At 37.7% G+C, this 14,731-nt stretch overlaps 1 protein-coding gene across 1 annotated transcript; it reads left to right on the top strand.

Moving 5' to 3' along the window:
• The first annotated feature begins 540 nt into the window (after positions 1–540).
• Positions 541–8,196, top strand: LOC143878655 (protein phosphatase EYA-like). Its single transcript, XM_077380917.1, has 6 exons — positions 541–731; positions 2,380–2,676; positions 2,828–2,995; positions 5,136–5,229; positions 5,810–6,004; positions 7,773–8,196. Exons 2-6 carry the CDS (start codon positions 2,419–2,421, stop codon positions 8,030–8,032), a joined length of 975 nt encoding a protein of 324 aa, XP_077237032.1. The 5' UTR covers positions 541–731; positions 2,380–2,418; the 3' UTR covers positions 8,033–8,196.
• The last annotated feature ends 6,535 nt before the right edge of the window (positions 8,197–14,731 follow it).

Genomic DNA, 14,731 nt, shown 5'->3' with positions numbered 1-14,731 from the left:
AACCGTCCATGTGATGGGCTACAACGTAAAAGGTTGTGCCAAAAAAACCATTTCCACATGAATACAGGATGATCCTAGCCGCCTGATCTATGGAGGGATTGCATATTATTATTTCTAGAAACCTTTACATATCGGAGGGCTAAGATCATCCTATGAAAATGATTTTTGAGGTACAACCTATTTACATTGTGTTCCGTCATATGGACAGTTTAGATCATCTTATGGTATGGTGTACTTTCTAAAAAAATACAGGACTATAAGGGCTTACACCATATAAAATCTTGATCATTTGGTTTTTGCGGGCACCTACGGGTTTACTCGGCCCGGCTCAGTTTTGATAGGACCCTTACGGGCCGGTTCAAATTTCATCGGGTCACAAGTTTAGTGACCCAGACTCGTAAATTACGGGCAGGCCAGGTGGACCCGCGGGTCCGGGTCACTTTTTGTAGGTGGCCCAGGTGTAGTAAATTTACAAAATGGGGTGCATCTTAGAAAAGCATGGGGGGGGGGGGGGGGGGGGGGGGGTGTATTATTAGCTACTTAGCTCACTGCATCATCAGAGTGGAAGAGAGTTACGTCAGTGGATCCGTCTTACACACAAATATCCTGTTTCGCTTTATATACTGATCTCAAAATCCTATCCGAACCGCCCGGGTATCGGATTTTCCCGTAAAAGGCCGAAACTCAACTGCCCCCGATGCTTTCATCTGTAACTTTCTCCTCTAGACTCGGTAAATGTTCTATCTTCTATTTGATGATTATTTGGAACATAGCCAAATGATTATTTGAACAATCTGACAAATGGGTTCTTTCTGAAAATCAGATCTTATGTATACAGATGTTTCTTTCTGAAATGGGTTATTTCTTTTAATCGATTCAACCATGCTGTTGTGTCAATAAACCGTGTGATTTCATAGAAAGTTTAGAAGTGATCACTCAGTAAGACTCGAAAGTTTAATTGATTTGATGGATTTCCATTGTTTAATTCAGTTCTATGCAGTGTAATCAGCTTCATGAAATTTGGGTGTGGGAAATGATTCTCTTAGCAAGATTTTTACCACAACATAAATCGAAACACTAAGCATGAAATTGATTAAAAACCAGATTTATTTGTTTATAAGCAAGCCACCTTTGTCGTATTTACATGATTGAATGTGAGTTTCTAAAGTTAATTAGAAAGTACAGAAAGTTATTTTCTTTTGCTTCTTAAATAAATTCAAAACCCAAGTCACAAGAATTATCATAAGGAACTCATAAACAACAATAACAGCAACAATAATAACAATAACAACAATACTCAACTCAACTCAACAGAGCCTTTGTCCCAAACTAGTTGGGGTCGGCTAAATGAATCCTTTAGAAAAATTTCATGAAAATAACAGCAATAATGAAAATAAAAACAATGAAAAGAAATTCCTGCATTGTAAGATCTGATGCCTAATGAATGAGCTACGGAAATCCATGATTCCAACACCAACAAATTGATACCCTGTGACTTGGATTGAGTGTATCACAACAAGCTGAATCCCTTCTCCGAAATTTGATCAACAAGCTGGTATACTTCAGGCTCCCGATTTTCTTCCTTTTATGGGTTATGGACCTTATGCTTCTTTGTGTGACAACCTTGAGGGTTGCAAAAATAAAGAAAATCTTCTTAGCTTTTCTAGGAAATAAACTAGATCAGTTTCAGGGAAGCACCCATAAAGACCCATGCTTTGCCTCATAGGATATTTCATCACCTGCCCTCATATTTTGCCTTAAATACAGGAGATGCAATTGACCTCCTCCTAATCCATTGCCCACAAATCTCTTCCCCACCTCAATGGTTGGGACTTGGGAGTGGGGCCTAATATCTCCAAGGCCAAGGATCAGCGTTGGCAGATAAACCGAAAAGAATTATCCACTACCCAATGGCTAATCTATTCATAAATTAATTGGAGGTGATCAGATATGTAGCCTTTCTAGTTCTATTGAATGCTCAAAACCTCAAATGAAAGAAAAACTTGTTATATTATGTGCAATATCTTTGATCGGGTGCACTGAATTGATTGAATAGATGGTATGGCAGTAGATGAATATGTACAAAATTAATGGGCTGCATGCCCGTCTTAATTGTGTAGACGGTGTTGTTTCTTTGGATGATTCGGGAATTCCCTAACTGAGTTCTGAATACTATAGATTGGCCCTTTAAGATTGCGACTTCCTTCTTTCATTTCTCAGAATCATTAATATGCTCAGCCTATTAAAATTAATGTATCATGAATTAGAATGTTTTATTCAGTGTAAGAATGAATATGATTTTTTCATTCATTTTTAGTTGGTGAAATTTTAATTGTATTTTGCTTAATTTTGATCGACACTGGTGTTTTCATGTCCCAGATTGCAAATGCTCTTTTAGCTGGTTAACAAGATGATAAAATGGGTGACACATTGGATGGAACTCCTATAATTTTTGGTCAAAAGACGAAACTTTCTTTCAAGGATACTGCAAATCAACAAATGAATGTCTATATTTGGGATATGGACGAGACACTTATACTGCTAAAGTCTTTGCTGAATGGGACGTATGCGGTGCCTTTCAATGGCTCAAAAGACCTACAAAAAGGAATAGAAATTGGTAAATGCTGGGAAAAACATATTCTTCAAGTCTGTGATGAATTTTTCCTTTATGAACAAGTAAGTTCTTGGTTTACAAACATTCATTTTCTCCCTCTTTTTACAATAACACATTTTTAGATTTAGGATTTACCACCTTTTTACATAGATCACAACCTCCAATGAATATTTCTAATAATTGTAACTTTATATTTTATCCATGATGGAGCAGATTGAGCATTACAACGAGCCCTTTCTTGGTTCTTTGAGTGATTATGATGATGGACGAGATTTGTCAGATTATCATTTCAGCAGTGATGGCTTTAGTGCCCCCTATGATGATGCCAACAAAAGGAAACTTGCGTACCGGCACCGGGTCATAGCACAGAAGTATGCACAGGTGTTAATAAAAGATGCCTTCTTTGATGGTCATGATAGTTCCATACTTCCATGACTCATGCTTTGTGCCTGGTGTACTCTTGCATTGTCAGATCTTGACATCTCATACTTATGTGTATTACTTTCCTTGAAAAGCACCTTACATGCTTTTCTAATAATGAAAACAATATTAAGAGCACATAGGAGGGTGATGAATTTCCATAATGTATAATTTGCAATTTTTACTTTTTTTTGCACCATTTCATATTTCCATGTATTATTCTTATTCTGGTTTTTATCAATGATAGTGAGAAAAATTCTGGTTTTTATCAATGATAGTGAGAAAACCTTTCAGAATGCTTCACTGGATAGTAACAGTACTACTTATTAGCCTACCATTAATGGTTATGTTATATGGTTTTGTACTTTTGTCACCCTGGGTCCAACTTTGTGTGTCAGTTTAGAAATGTTTGCACTTATTGTTTTTGTGAAGTCATCTGAATGGATTAGGTCTTATTTGTAAGCGTTTTACATAAATCTGTGCTTTTCTTAATTATTATGTGCATAGCTGTCGGTTGTTTATGTATTTGAAAGCAATAGAAGTAGAACGAGAAGAGAAGAAGAGAAGGAAATCATGGAATATGATTGTATTTCCATTGTGTGACATTCCCTCATTTATATTCACTTAAGTTCTAATATAGAAGGATAGAAATGTCCACTCTTGCTTTCATTTCTATGAGTAGAATCTTAAGCCTCAAAAGTTCGCAGGTTGTATTTGCAGTAGCTCTATATTCTACCTCAACAGTAGATAGTAGCTCTATAGTACGTGACTAGATTGCTCCCAACATTGATGCAATAGCTAGTAGAAGATCTCCTATCAGCGAGTGAGCCTGCCCAATCTATATGACCATAGTCATATATTCATATGACCCCAGTTGGCATACAAAACACCTTTACCTAGTATTTTCTTGGATGCTATAGGATCCTCTGTTCAGCTTCTAGGTGCGTGGTTCGAGGAGAATGCATAAATCTACTAATCATACTCGTAACAAAAGTAATGTCAGAGCTAGTGTTGGTGAGATAAATAAGCTTTTCAATAAGTCTCTGATTGACTTCTGGATAAGTGAGAGGCTCTCCATGTTGATCGTTCAGCTTGTGGATTGGGCAATCAGCTGGCCTTGCTCCCAACTTACTAGTCTCCTATAGCGGATCTAGAATCTATTGAGATAAAAAGATGTCACGCTTAGATCTGACCATTTCAATTTCAAGAAAATATTTGAGAGAACCAAATAGTGTTAAATCTTTTTGGAAGTTTCACTGCAAGAAGCCCTCCTGAAGTGGTCTCCTCTGTATTAAGCCCTCAAATGTATAACTAGGAACCACAATTTTCTTCTCTCTTACATAAAACCTTTAAGGCAAGGATGAGCAGTGCATGTGGCTGTCCCATACGCACGAGCAGCATATCTTACCTTCATTGGAGAAACACCATGAAGGAAGAGTTCTCTGCCTTGGAAAGTATCACATCTTGCCAGAAACTTTGGTATTGTATCACATTACTGTATAATATTCAGCGTTTGTCAGAGGATTGAGTTCATAATATATCCAGGTTAGCAATACTTCGCTGCCAAACTGTCTCGAGATAGGATTGAACACTCCCATAACAAAGTTTCAAATTTGTTAGTGAGCTGACAATGATCCATGGAACTTCAAGAGGATTTGGAATTTCACTAAGACTGATTCTTTAGGTGATCAAGATTTATCAATTAATTTGTTGGCAGTGAGGTTGATCTGTCACTTTTGTAGCACAGTCCACCAAAGAGGAAAACAGAATCATTCTATAAATATAAGAATCTCATCTCTTAAGGTGATATTGTTCTGAATTCTTAGGTTACAGTTACAATGCTAACATCTATTGCAATCATAATGCTGACTATTTTTTTTTTGAATGATCTCCTTTGAAATTGTTCTATCTAATCTGAAGCTAGATTTCTCCAAAGTCCAAAGCTTATAATTTAATTCATGGTAGGCTCATGTATCACTTTATGAAGTGGCGTGGAGCTTTACTAGTTAAAATTGGTTAAGATTCTGCTGTAACCATACAACATTTTTTCCCTTGATTAAGAATCTATAAGTTTTAGGTAATTCAAGTCTTACTCCTGCAGGGTTTGCATAGCGTCCTTGATCAAGAGATGATTAAACTCTGGGACAATCTGTATAATTTGACAGATACGTTTACAGATAGATGGCTTTCCTCGGGTATGTTACTATGAATAAAACATATAGAATCATAGATTTAGATCTATTTAAACCTTTACCTCTTTCAATTCAATTTTTGATGCACTACAATATTTCTATTTTAATGATACACTCTTTGAAAGTAAAATGATTTTATCTCACAGTCATTATTTGAAACCTAGGACCTTGCCCCCAATCATTGGACCCAAAACTTAAACTTGGGCGCATTGGCCAAGTAGCTCATTCATGTTTTTGGTAATCTTGACCAGGTTGAATTAAAGTGAAAAAATAGGAAAAGGGAAAGACTGAAACATTTGTCAAATAAACAGAAAAGCGGATGGGAAATGAAATTTCAAGTGCAACCTCAGCTGTGTGTGTGTGTGTGTGTGTGTGTGTGTGTGTGAGAGAGAGAGAGAGAGAGAGAGAGAGATTATATGGTGTGTGGGCATAAAGTCCAGTATTTTCCAAAAACTACAATGGGGCCCACCTCAACATAGGATGATCTTAACCCTCCAATCACATTACTTGAGCTTGTGTTCCTGAATCTGAAGTATTCGAGAATTGCATTTTCTAGTTTCTAATTTTCCCACTGTCAGTGCAGCACGGAACTTCTTGGAGCAGGCCTCAGGAGGGAACAAAATCTCCACCCATCAACTTGTCTCACCAGAGCATGCCACTGGCTCTAGTGATGTGAAATGCCAAAACATTAATGTTTTGGTTACTTCTGGATCATTGATACCCAGTCTTGTCAAGTGCTTGCTCTTTCGGCTGGGTGACCTATTAGTGCATGAAAATGGTCAGTTTATTTTTCATTCTTCCTCTCTTTTTGTGTGTTTCCTAATAATATTCAAGTTGTATCATAATTTTAGATATTCCCGCTTGTTCTTTAACTCCTATCTATCTCGTTACCTTTCAGGAATGTCTGTCCATTAATATTTTCATTCTCACTTAGTTCGAATGTTGTACCCATTGCATCCCAATTACAAATTTTTGGGAATTCCATATTTTTAAATGTTTTAAAATAAAATGAATAGTTCCTTTTTTTGTTATTGAAATTTAAAGCATTTAAAAGTCTAGAGGTAGAATTGTACCTGTGGTTGAATACTTGAATCAAGTCTTTTACAGAGGTTTAATTCTTCTTCTCTCAAAACTTTTCATTTTCTTTTCAGTTATGCAAAGTAACATATGGCTGAATCTTTCACTAACACGGTCAGATTACGCGAGTAAAAAGAGTACCATCTAATTGACTATTTGAAAACTCCATAGGCACAATGACCGAACAGTCTCGCTCAAATTCATATCTTTGCTAACTCTCTTTAGATTTGACACTATGTCACCACTAGGCTGTTGTGGTCAGTTCCGGCTAATGTAAGCAACTTTATTCATAACCCCATAGTTTTCTTGAATCTTCTATGCGCAGTGAACCCACAAGCTGAAAATCATTCAGTTCCTTGTCTCAAACCAAAGCTAGCAAATTTGTTTGTCATTTCCCTACAAAAGCCCAGCGAAGCACTTACTCTTGAGCAACTTTTGCCTATACGGCAAAGAAATTTTCCTTGATTGGACAACTATATGCACCTAATGAACTCCTGAAACACCCGTATGGCAGAGCCTTTTTTCGGTTGGCTAGTTGATTATAGGTAAATCTAAACCTATTACAAGACAACCCAAGTAGGACTTGGTTCCATGACTTCCTTCACTTGAGGGGTGATTCCAATCACTTAGCTACTGAAGCCTTTGACAGGGCAATTAGTATGTAAAACGTGAGTCAAGACCTCTCTTTACTGAAGGGAATGGGAACTAACAAAAGTCAAATGACAAAATATCCACCCTGAAAATATACCTTCACTATTCTTTGTGAAAGGGCACTTCTGGAGCTCCTTACAATTAGTCTTTGACAGAGCAATTTAAAGCGTGTTTTAACTTTTTTCAATATGTCTCTTTTCTGAAGGGAATGGGAACTAGCATTAATGAAATGACAAGATATCCAATGTTCTTTGTGAAAGGGCACTTCCAGAGGGCCTTACTTTTTACAGTTTTATACATTTGCCATTCATCTTCAAAATTTCCATCTTATTAGACATGCTACCTAATGAAGATACAACTAGTTGAGTTTTTTTTTTTTTTTTGTCTGTCACTCTGCAACTATAACAATTCTCTCTTTCATATTCATTTTGCTAACCCTTTAGTTTTGTTCCTTGAAAATGCAGTCTCGCCTTATATTAACATGTTCTTTGGTGTCTAAAGTAGTGCAACTGGGGTCGGTTTTTGGGAATTCGGATTGAGCTTTTTCCATAAAATCAGGTTGGGTTTCGGTTTGATTCCAATTGATTTTTTTAGCAGAAGCTCAACCCGGCCCAAATTGCGCCCTTAGTCTCAAGCAGTCTACTGAAATAACGCTGAAAGCATGCATGTAGGCACATGTTTGCAGCACTTTGCACAGACTTGATATGAGCATATACATAACGGATTCAGTACTTTATATTTTTAGTCTATGATGCTACTAATCAAAGCCCATGACACATTTAAGAGCTGTAGTTAAGAGTTTTCTACTGTTTCATCAGTCTACAGTTCATGGGAAGTAGGAAAGTTCCAGTGTTTTTCATGGATCAAAGAGCGTTTTGACAGTCCTTCCACCCGATTCTGCGTGATTGGAGACGGGCTAGAAGAATGCGAAGCTGCTGAGAAAATGAGATGGCCTTATATTAAGATTGATCTGCAACCTGATAGCTCTCACAGGTTTCCTGGTCTCACCATGAAAACAGTCCACCACTATATTGATGCCATATATGGGGTCCCGGATGCCGAAGATGACGACCAATAGTAAACTGCCACATCAGCTGCACGATATATGCACCGGCAAGATGACGACCAATAGTAAACTGCCACATCGGCTGCGCTATATATGCTCAACTCTCTGTATATGGTAAATGTAGTTGCTCTTCTTTGTCACTGTTTATTTGCTTGTCAATAAATTATCTTGCTTTATGACAGAAGATAAGGAAGAAAAAATATTGTGGTAATAAAGGGATGATCTTAACCATTTGTTTTTCGGGCCATGCCCGAAAAACCCGTTGGATGAACTATGTGGGCCCTTTTGGATACATGGATTTTTTACCTAGGACTGTAAAATCCTGGATTTTACAAGCTAAAACTTGGATTTTATGTTTATAAAAAAAATCCATGTATCCAAACAGCCCTCAATTTTGAGGCACTGCCTATCTACAGCAGGGCTAAAAAAATGAATAATTTAGATCATTTATTCATCTGGGCCCTGCTTTCTATATTGGGTTGCACAAGCTTTGGGATCCGATGTATCTATCTTGTTCACCATCCTGTTGAATACTTTATCAATCAGATTGTGTTCGGAGTGCCTTCTGCAGCTTACTTCACGAGTCTAGGTCATGAACCATTTCAAATCGGACCGTCCACTGAGAAGTGTCTGAGGTTCACCTTAAATTGTACATTGGCAATCTTAGATAGGATTTTTTAAATGTTATGAAAATACCCCTTGTGAATAGACATAAAAAAGGAAAAATATAAAGGGTATCTTTGTACATTGGCGCCCTATATTTGGATCTAGGATGCTGTGTCGGATTTTGTGGCTAGGTCTAGGTCATGATCCAAAATAATTTCTGACCTTTCCATTAATGTTCGGACCCTTTGGATCCACTCAATGTTTGGATACGCGGATTTTAGGATCTTGGATTTCCTCCAAATCCTGGATTGGAGACGAGAGATTGAGGTCGTCTGTTGCTTTCTGATTTCTCACCCTTCTTTCTGTCGAGTGAAAGAGTAGGAGATTTTCCCGTGTTTCCAGGTTTTAGAAATCTCAAGATGGTGGAGAGATTTCTAAAACCTGGATTTATTACTCAAATTCCAAAATAATAGATTGTAAAATCCAGAATTTTACACCACATTCAAAGTTTCAAACTAAAACCTAGATTCTAAAATCCACATATCCCAACAGCTCCTATATGTTTTGAAAAACCATTTCATGAATTTGGGAAACTAGCTTCCAAAAACAAATCGTAGGAGGGTTAGGATCATCCCATGGAAATGATTTTTGGTGCACAACCTATTTGCTTGTGGCCCAACAAATGAACAGTTTGGATCATCCTATGAACTATGAAGTGGGCCATACAGTACTTTTTGAAAAATTCTGGACTATACTGCCACACACCATATAAATCTGTATATGTTGTTATGTTTCTCTGAAAAAAGGGATTTGCTAGGGACTATCATAGAGGAAAAAAAAAAAACTTGGCTACCCAACATTGAGCAGGAGGTTCCTGCGCAATGCGTTAAAATAAACTAAAAGCAGGGGGTGTGGCAATATCAATTCTATGGTCTGATATTTTTAGACCCCATGTTTGATATTTCCACATCCCCTATTTCCTCTTTTTTTCAGTCCTACGCCAAGTTTTGTTCCATAATTGAAAGGCATTCCGTCGCTGTCTTTTGCATGTAAAATTAAGTTTCCAATGCACCTTATCGAGTAAGGGCACTTGTTAGCAAAACCCATTAAAAATGATAAAACTTTTAAATTTTAGCATTCACCTACAGATTGATACATGGAGGCATGGGTTGTAGAATATCCATTTTGGATCAATCCTGAATGTGGAAAAAAGCCCACCAAAATACAAGCAAGTGGTCCTTCTTCTGCAACTCTATCTCTACTTTTGTATGGAAGGTTCTCAGCCACTACACACCTCAGAAATCTACATTATTTTCCTTTTTAATTTTCTCTCCGTCTTCTTCCTCTTTTTTTTTTTTTTTTTTTTTATATATTCTACTTTCTTATCTTTTAATATCTTCACTCACTTCAGTACTATTGGTGTCTCTTCTTTCCCTTTCTTGGTTACCAAATAGATGAATTCTAAGTATTTTTCATTTTTCTTACTTTTAAGCTTGTTTGGGTGTGCAATCTGATTGGATTTTGGTACAATTTGTGCATAAAGTTGAAATCTGAAGAGGGCTTTTTTGCAAAAGAAGTCTCCAACTTTGCCTTATTTGTAAAAGCATTCTTGTAGTTTGAAAATTTACAAACAGAGTCATCTCATTTGAGTTATTTTTGCAAATCTAGCCTTGCCATCAATTGATTTTTAATGAATGGCCTCAGCTTGATTGATAAGAACCATTGGAAAGTATGTCATCATTAATAAGTTATCCTCAAGAATTGAGATTAACCCATTGGATTTGTTTACATAATTCTATCAAATAATATTTGCAGTTTCTAAGCAAGCTTGTCATGACTCATGGGTGCATGCGGTATTAGAAATAGCCAGGTCGCCTTAAAAACAAACAACTCTTTCTAGAGCCACATACATAAAAAATTGGGGCATTTGGAGACAGCACACATCATTTCCTCTTTTAAATGACATAATCTTCTTTTGTTTGTATTAAGCCTTACCATTCAGTTAGAGACTTTTCTCTCTCTAATAAGACCATCATTTTCTAGTGGGTCCTGCTTTTCAGAGTGTGTTTTGGATTGCTGGAATCAGACACTGGAATCAGGATCTAATTTGAATTCCGCCTGATTCCGGTGTTCGGCTCAAAAAAGGAATGGAATCAAGGTGACGGAGTTGTCATCGGTGCAGAATTAGAGGAGGGAAATACCGGAATCTGTTTCATGCCCCGGTTGGGATGGAATTTTTATTATAATTTTTTTGAATTAAACCTTTTATTTTATGTTTTTTTCTCATTCCGTTTAAAGGAGAATTAGAATAGGAATCAGAATATGATATCGGCATCCTATTCCAATTCTGCATGATTCTGTCATTTGGTTTAAAAAAGTGAAGGGACCAAGCAAGGCGAAATGAAACCAGGGCAGAATAGATTGGGAAAATGTCAGAATATGTTTCCCACCCAAAAGGCAAAAGGTGGTATTCTCATTCTGCCCCGGTTGGAATTAAATTTTTATTAAAAATGTGTTTCCATTCTATTTATAGGGGAATCTGATTCTTGCAATCCAAAGGGATCCTTGATGGAATTTTTTAGCCTTTCTTTTCTAACCAAACAAGGACTAAGACCCATATTATAATGAAGGACCACTCTTCAAGATATTCAGATAATGATCAACAATAACAATAAAAAGCTTTGGATAGAAATGCATTGTCTTTAGTAGGGCTGCAACTCGAGCCGGGTTTTACCCGACCCGCATCGACCCGACCTGAAAATAGCCCGGTTCAGGTTCAGGTTTCATGGGTTTCGGGTCGAGCCGGGTTCAGCATTTAAAAGCCCACATGAATCTCGGGTCGAGCCGGGTTTGAAGGGGCCCAACCCGACCCGACCCGAGTTACATAAGTTATAGTATGTACATTTTTTTCTATTGTTAGTTAAAAGTTAAAGGGATAATTACATTTACACCCCCTCTAGTTTCTGACACATCCACTTCCACCCCTATAGTTTAAAACGTGACAAATACACCCTTGTAGTTTCAATTTGTTTAAGGTAGGCCCCCTCAGCTGAAGGTTCGTCCATAGATTGAAGGGTTAGAATGATCCGATGGAGCTGATTTTTTGGGCACACCCTATCTATGTCAGGACCCATCAAATGAACGCTTTGGATCATCCAAACAATGTGGGCCCACATTATTTGGATGATTTTTTGTAGTGTTTGGATTCGGGTAGGGCCCACATTATTTGGATGATCCAAAGCGTTCATTTGATGGGTCCTGACATAGATATGGTGTGCCCAAAAAATCAGCTCCATCGGATCCTCCTAACCCTTCAATCTAGGGACGAACCTTCAGCTGAGGGGGCAAACCTTAAACAAATTGAAACTACAGGGGTGTATTTGTCACGTTTTAAACTATAGGAGTGGAAGTGGATGTGTCAGAAACTAGAGGGGGTGTAAATGTAATTATTCCAAAGTTAAAAGTGAAAACCAACGCATCCACTGTTACTGTATGTGAGTGTAATTTCTGCTTCTATGAGTTGAGTTGATTCAAGTGTTTGATTCAGCATTGTTTGATTGTAATTACAACATTGTTTGATTACAGCATTGTTTGATTCAAGTGTGATGTGAGTGTAATTACATCATTGTTTGATTCAAGTGTGATGTGAGTGTAATTTCTGCTTCTATGAGTTGAGTTGCCTTGCCAAACAAGAATTTTCCTTAAAAATTTGCGTCAACGCGAAAAAACCCGACCCGACCCGAACCGACCCGAGATTTATCATGGGTAGGGCCGGGTTTGGGAATCGTGGGGTTTCCGAAAAAAAACCCGACCCGACCCGACCCGAGATATTTCTCGGGTAGGGTAGGGTTCTCCAAAACCCGACCCGCCCGACCCGAGTTGCAGCCCTAGTCTTTAGCAGCCCATGTCATTAACAAGGAAACCCTCATACCTAAAACAATACATGTCACCAACATTTATTTATAGGTCAGTTCATTCTAGGTAGGGCTGCAACTCGAGCCGGGTTTTACCCGACCCGCATCGACCCGACCCGACCCGAGTTACATAAGTTATATATAGTATGTACATTTTTTTCTATTGTTAGTTAAAAGTTAAAAGTGAAAACACACGCACCCACTGTTATTGTATGTGAGTGTAATTTCTGCTTCTATGAGTTGAGTTTATTCAAGTGTTTGATTCAGCATTGTTTGATTGTAATTACAACATTGTTTGATTAAAGTGTAATGTGAGTGTAATTACATCATTGTTTGATTCAAGTGTAATGTGAATGTAATTTCTGCTTCTATGAGTTGAGTTGCCTTGCCAAACAAGAATTTTCCTTAAAAATTTGCGTCAACGTGGAAAAACCCGACCCGACCCGACCCGAGATTTATCATGGGTAGGGCCGGGTTTGGGAATCGTGGGTTTTCCGAAAAAAAACCCGACCCGACCCGACACAAGATATTTCTTGGGTAGGGTTGGGTTCTCCAAAACCCGACCCGCCCGACCTGAGTTGCAGCCCTAATTCTAGGTATCTTTTAAAGTTTTCAGTCGTTTAATTTTGCACAAATATTTTACTATAACCAGATCTAAATACTTCTTTTTCTTCCGTGTTTTGATAATGACATGCCTCACTTTGTTAAACACTTTTTGTAACATTTGTTGTTTCCATGGTTTTAAATTTCGACCGAAATCCGACCGACACCGAAATCGATAAAAACCGAAACGGTCATTTATTTCGACCGAGTTACGGTCGAAATTTCGGTTAAACCGAAATTTGACCCGAAAAATCTTTTTTTTATATTAATTTAATATTTCACCGAAATTTCTACCGAAATTACCAAAATTTAATATTGAATAAAATATTAGTTTCGGGTTTTGTACCAGATTTCGACCGAAATTTCGAAATTTCATGGTCCGAAACCGAAATTTTAAACCTTGGTTGTTTCACCATCCACGATAGCACGTGTTTTGATAATGACACTCCTCACTTTGTTAAACACTTTTTGTAACATTTGTTGTTTCACCATCCACGATAGCACAAGAGAGTGGGTCGACAACTTGCTAAAGAGGTGTCAATCACTTCTTTCCATTCAAGCAAATTGGTGGCTGGTGCAGCTCATACTGTCTAATCATGATTTTACTAATTAAAAACTACATTAATGAAACTAAACTTTCAGTGTATTAGTTATATATATACCAAACTGATATAGCCCTCTTTAGTGGAATTCGTATGTAGGTATATAGAAAACGTTCTTCAGTCTCTTCAATGGAATCCGTTGTGGTGGTGGCAGTAGTTACGAATTCTGGTGTGAGAGTAGAGTAAGACCACATTCCCATCTACAAGTAGCACCAGGAGGTCATCGAAATAGGCATGGTGCGCCAAAAATATGAGTAGGGCAAGGACAGAGAGCTGGAGGGGATTTTTCAAGATCCCATGGATCACATGATGTACATTAGAGTATGATAAGAGGGAATTGGAATACTAATAATAAGATGTTCTTGCAATGCGACATAAATGATTTAAACGTCAGCATTATAAATGCACTTTGGTGAGATTGTCCAATGAGGACGCCTTGGTATTCTACCACTTTTTCCAGCATTTCCACTACATTTCTGTCTTTCCTAAAAGGGTTTTGCTAATGAGTGCTCAGGGGGCGTTAAGGTGCATTGAAAATGTTAATGGTGCATTGAAATGTAAATTTACAATAAATTTACATGGCTTTTAAGTCTTTTTTCTCAAACAATGTGTACATTCAATACCCTTCCTAAAATATGACCTTATTTGCAGCCCTTTTGTTTTGAAAATGAAATATTTTTTCAGGAAAAGTGTAGACATGCTGCGAAAATAGGGTGGATATATCCCATGTATGAGCAGAGAGGAAGGGACCACTGCTACTAGTGAAAGCCCCACAGGCCACAGCACCCTATGGGCTCAGGGCTCTGATAATTTTCTGGGTTACGTGGCCTAACCTCCACCGTCCAGATGAGTAGAGCGTGTGGTTGGCCATGGAACTCAGATGCATGCAATTGGTTGCACTAACTACAAGACAGAAACTGAGTCAAATCTCAATAAACTAAAAGCATTTGGTTGAAATGCCACCAGCATTAATGGAATGGAATGGA

Source organism: Tasmannia lanceolata, unplaced genomic scaffold (assembly GCF_043159265.1).
Source record: "Tasmannia lanceolata isolate RefF3 unplaced genomic scaffold, GAP_Taslan_0.1 ptg000002l, whole genome shotgun sequence".
In the NCBI taxonomy this organism is placed as follows: domain Eukaryota; kingdom Viridiplantae; phylum Streptophyta; class Magnoliopsida; order Canellales; family Winteraceae; genus Tasmannia; species Tasmannia lanceolata.
This window is presented reverse-complemented; position numbering and strand designations above follow the sequence as displayed.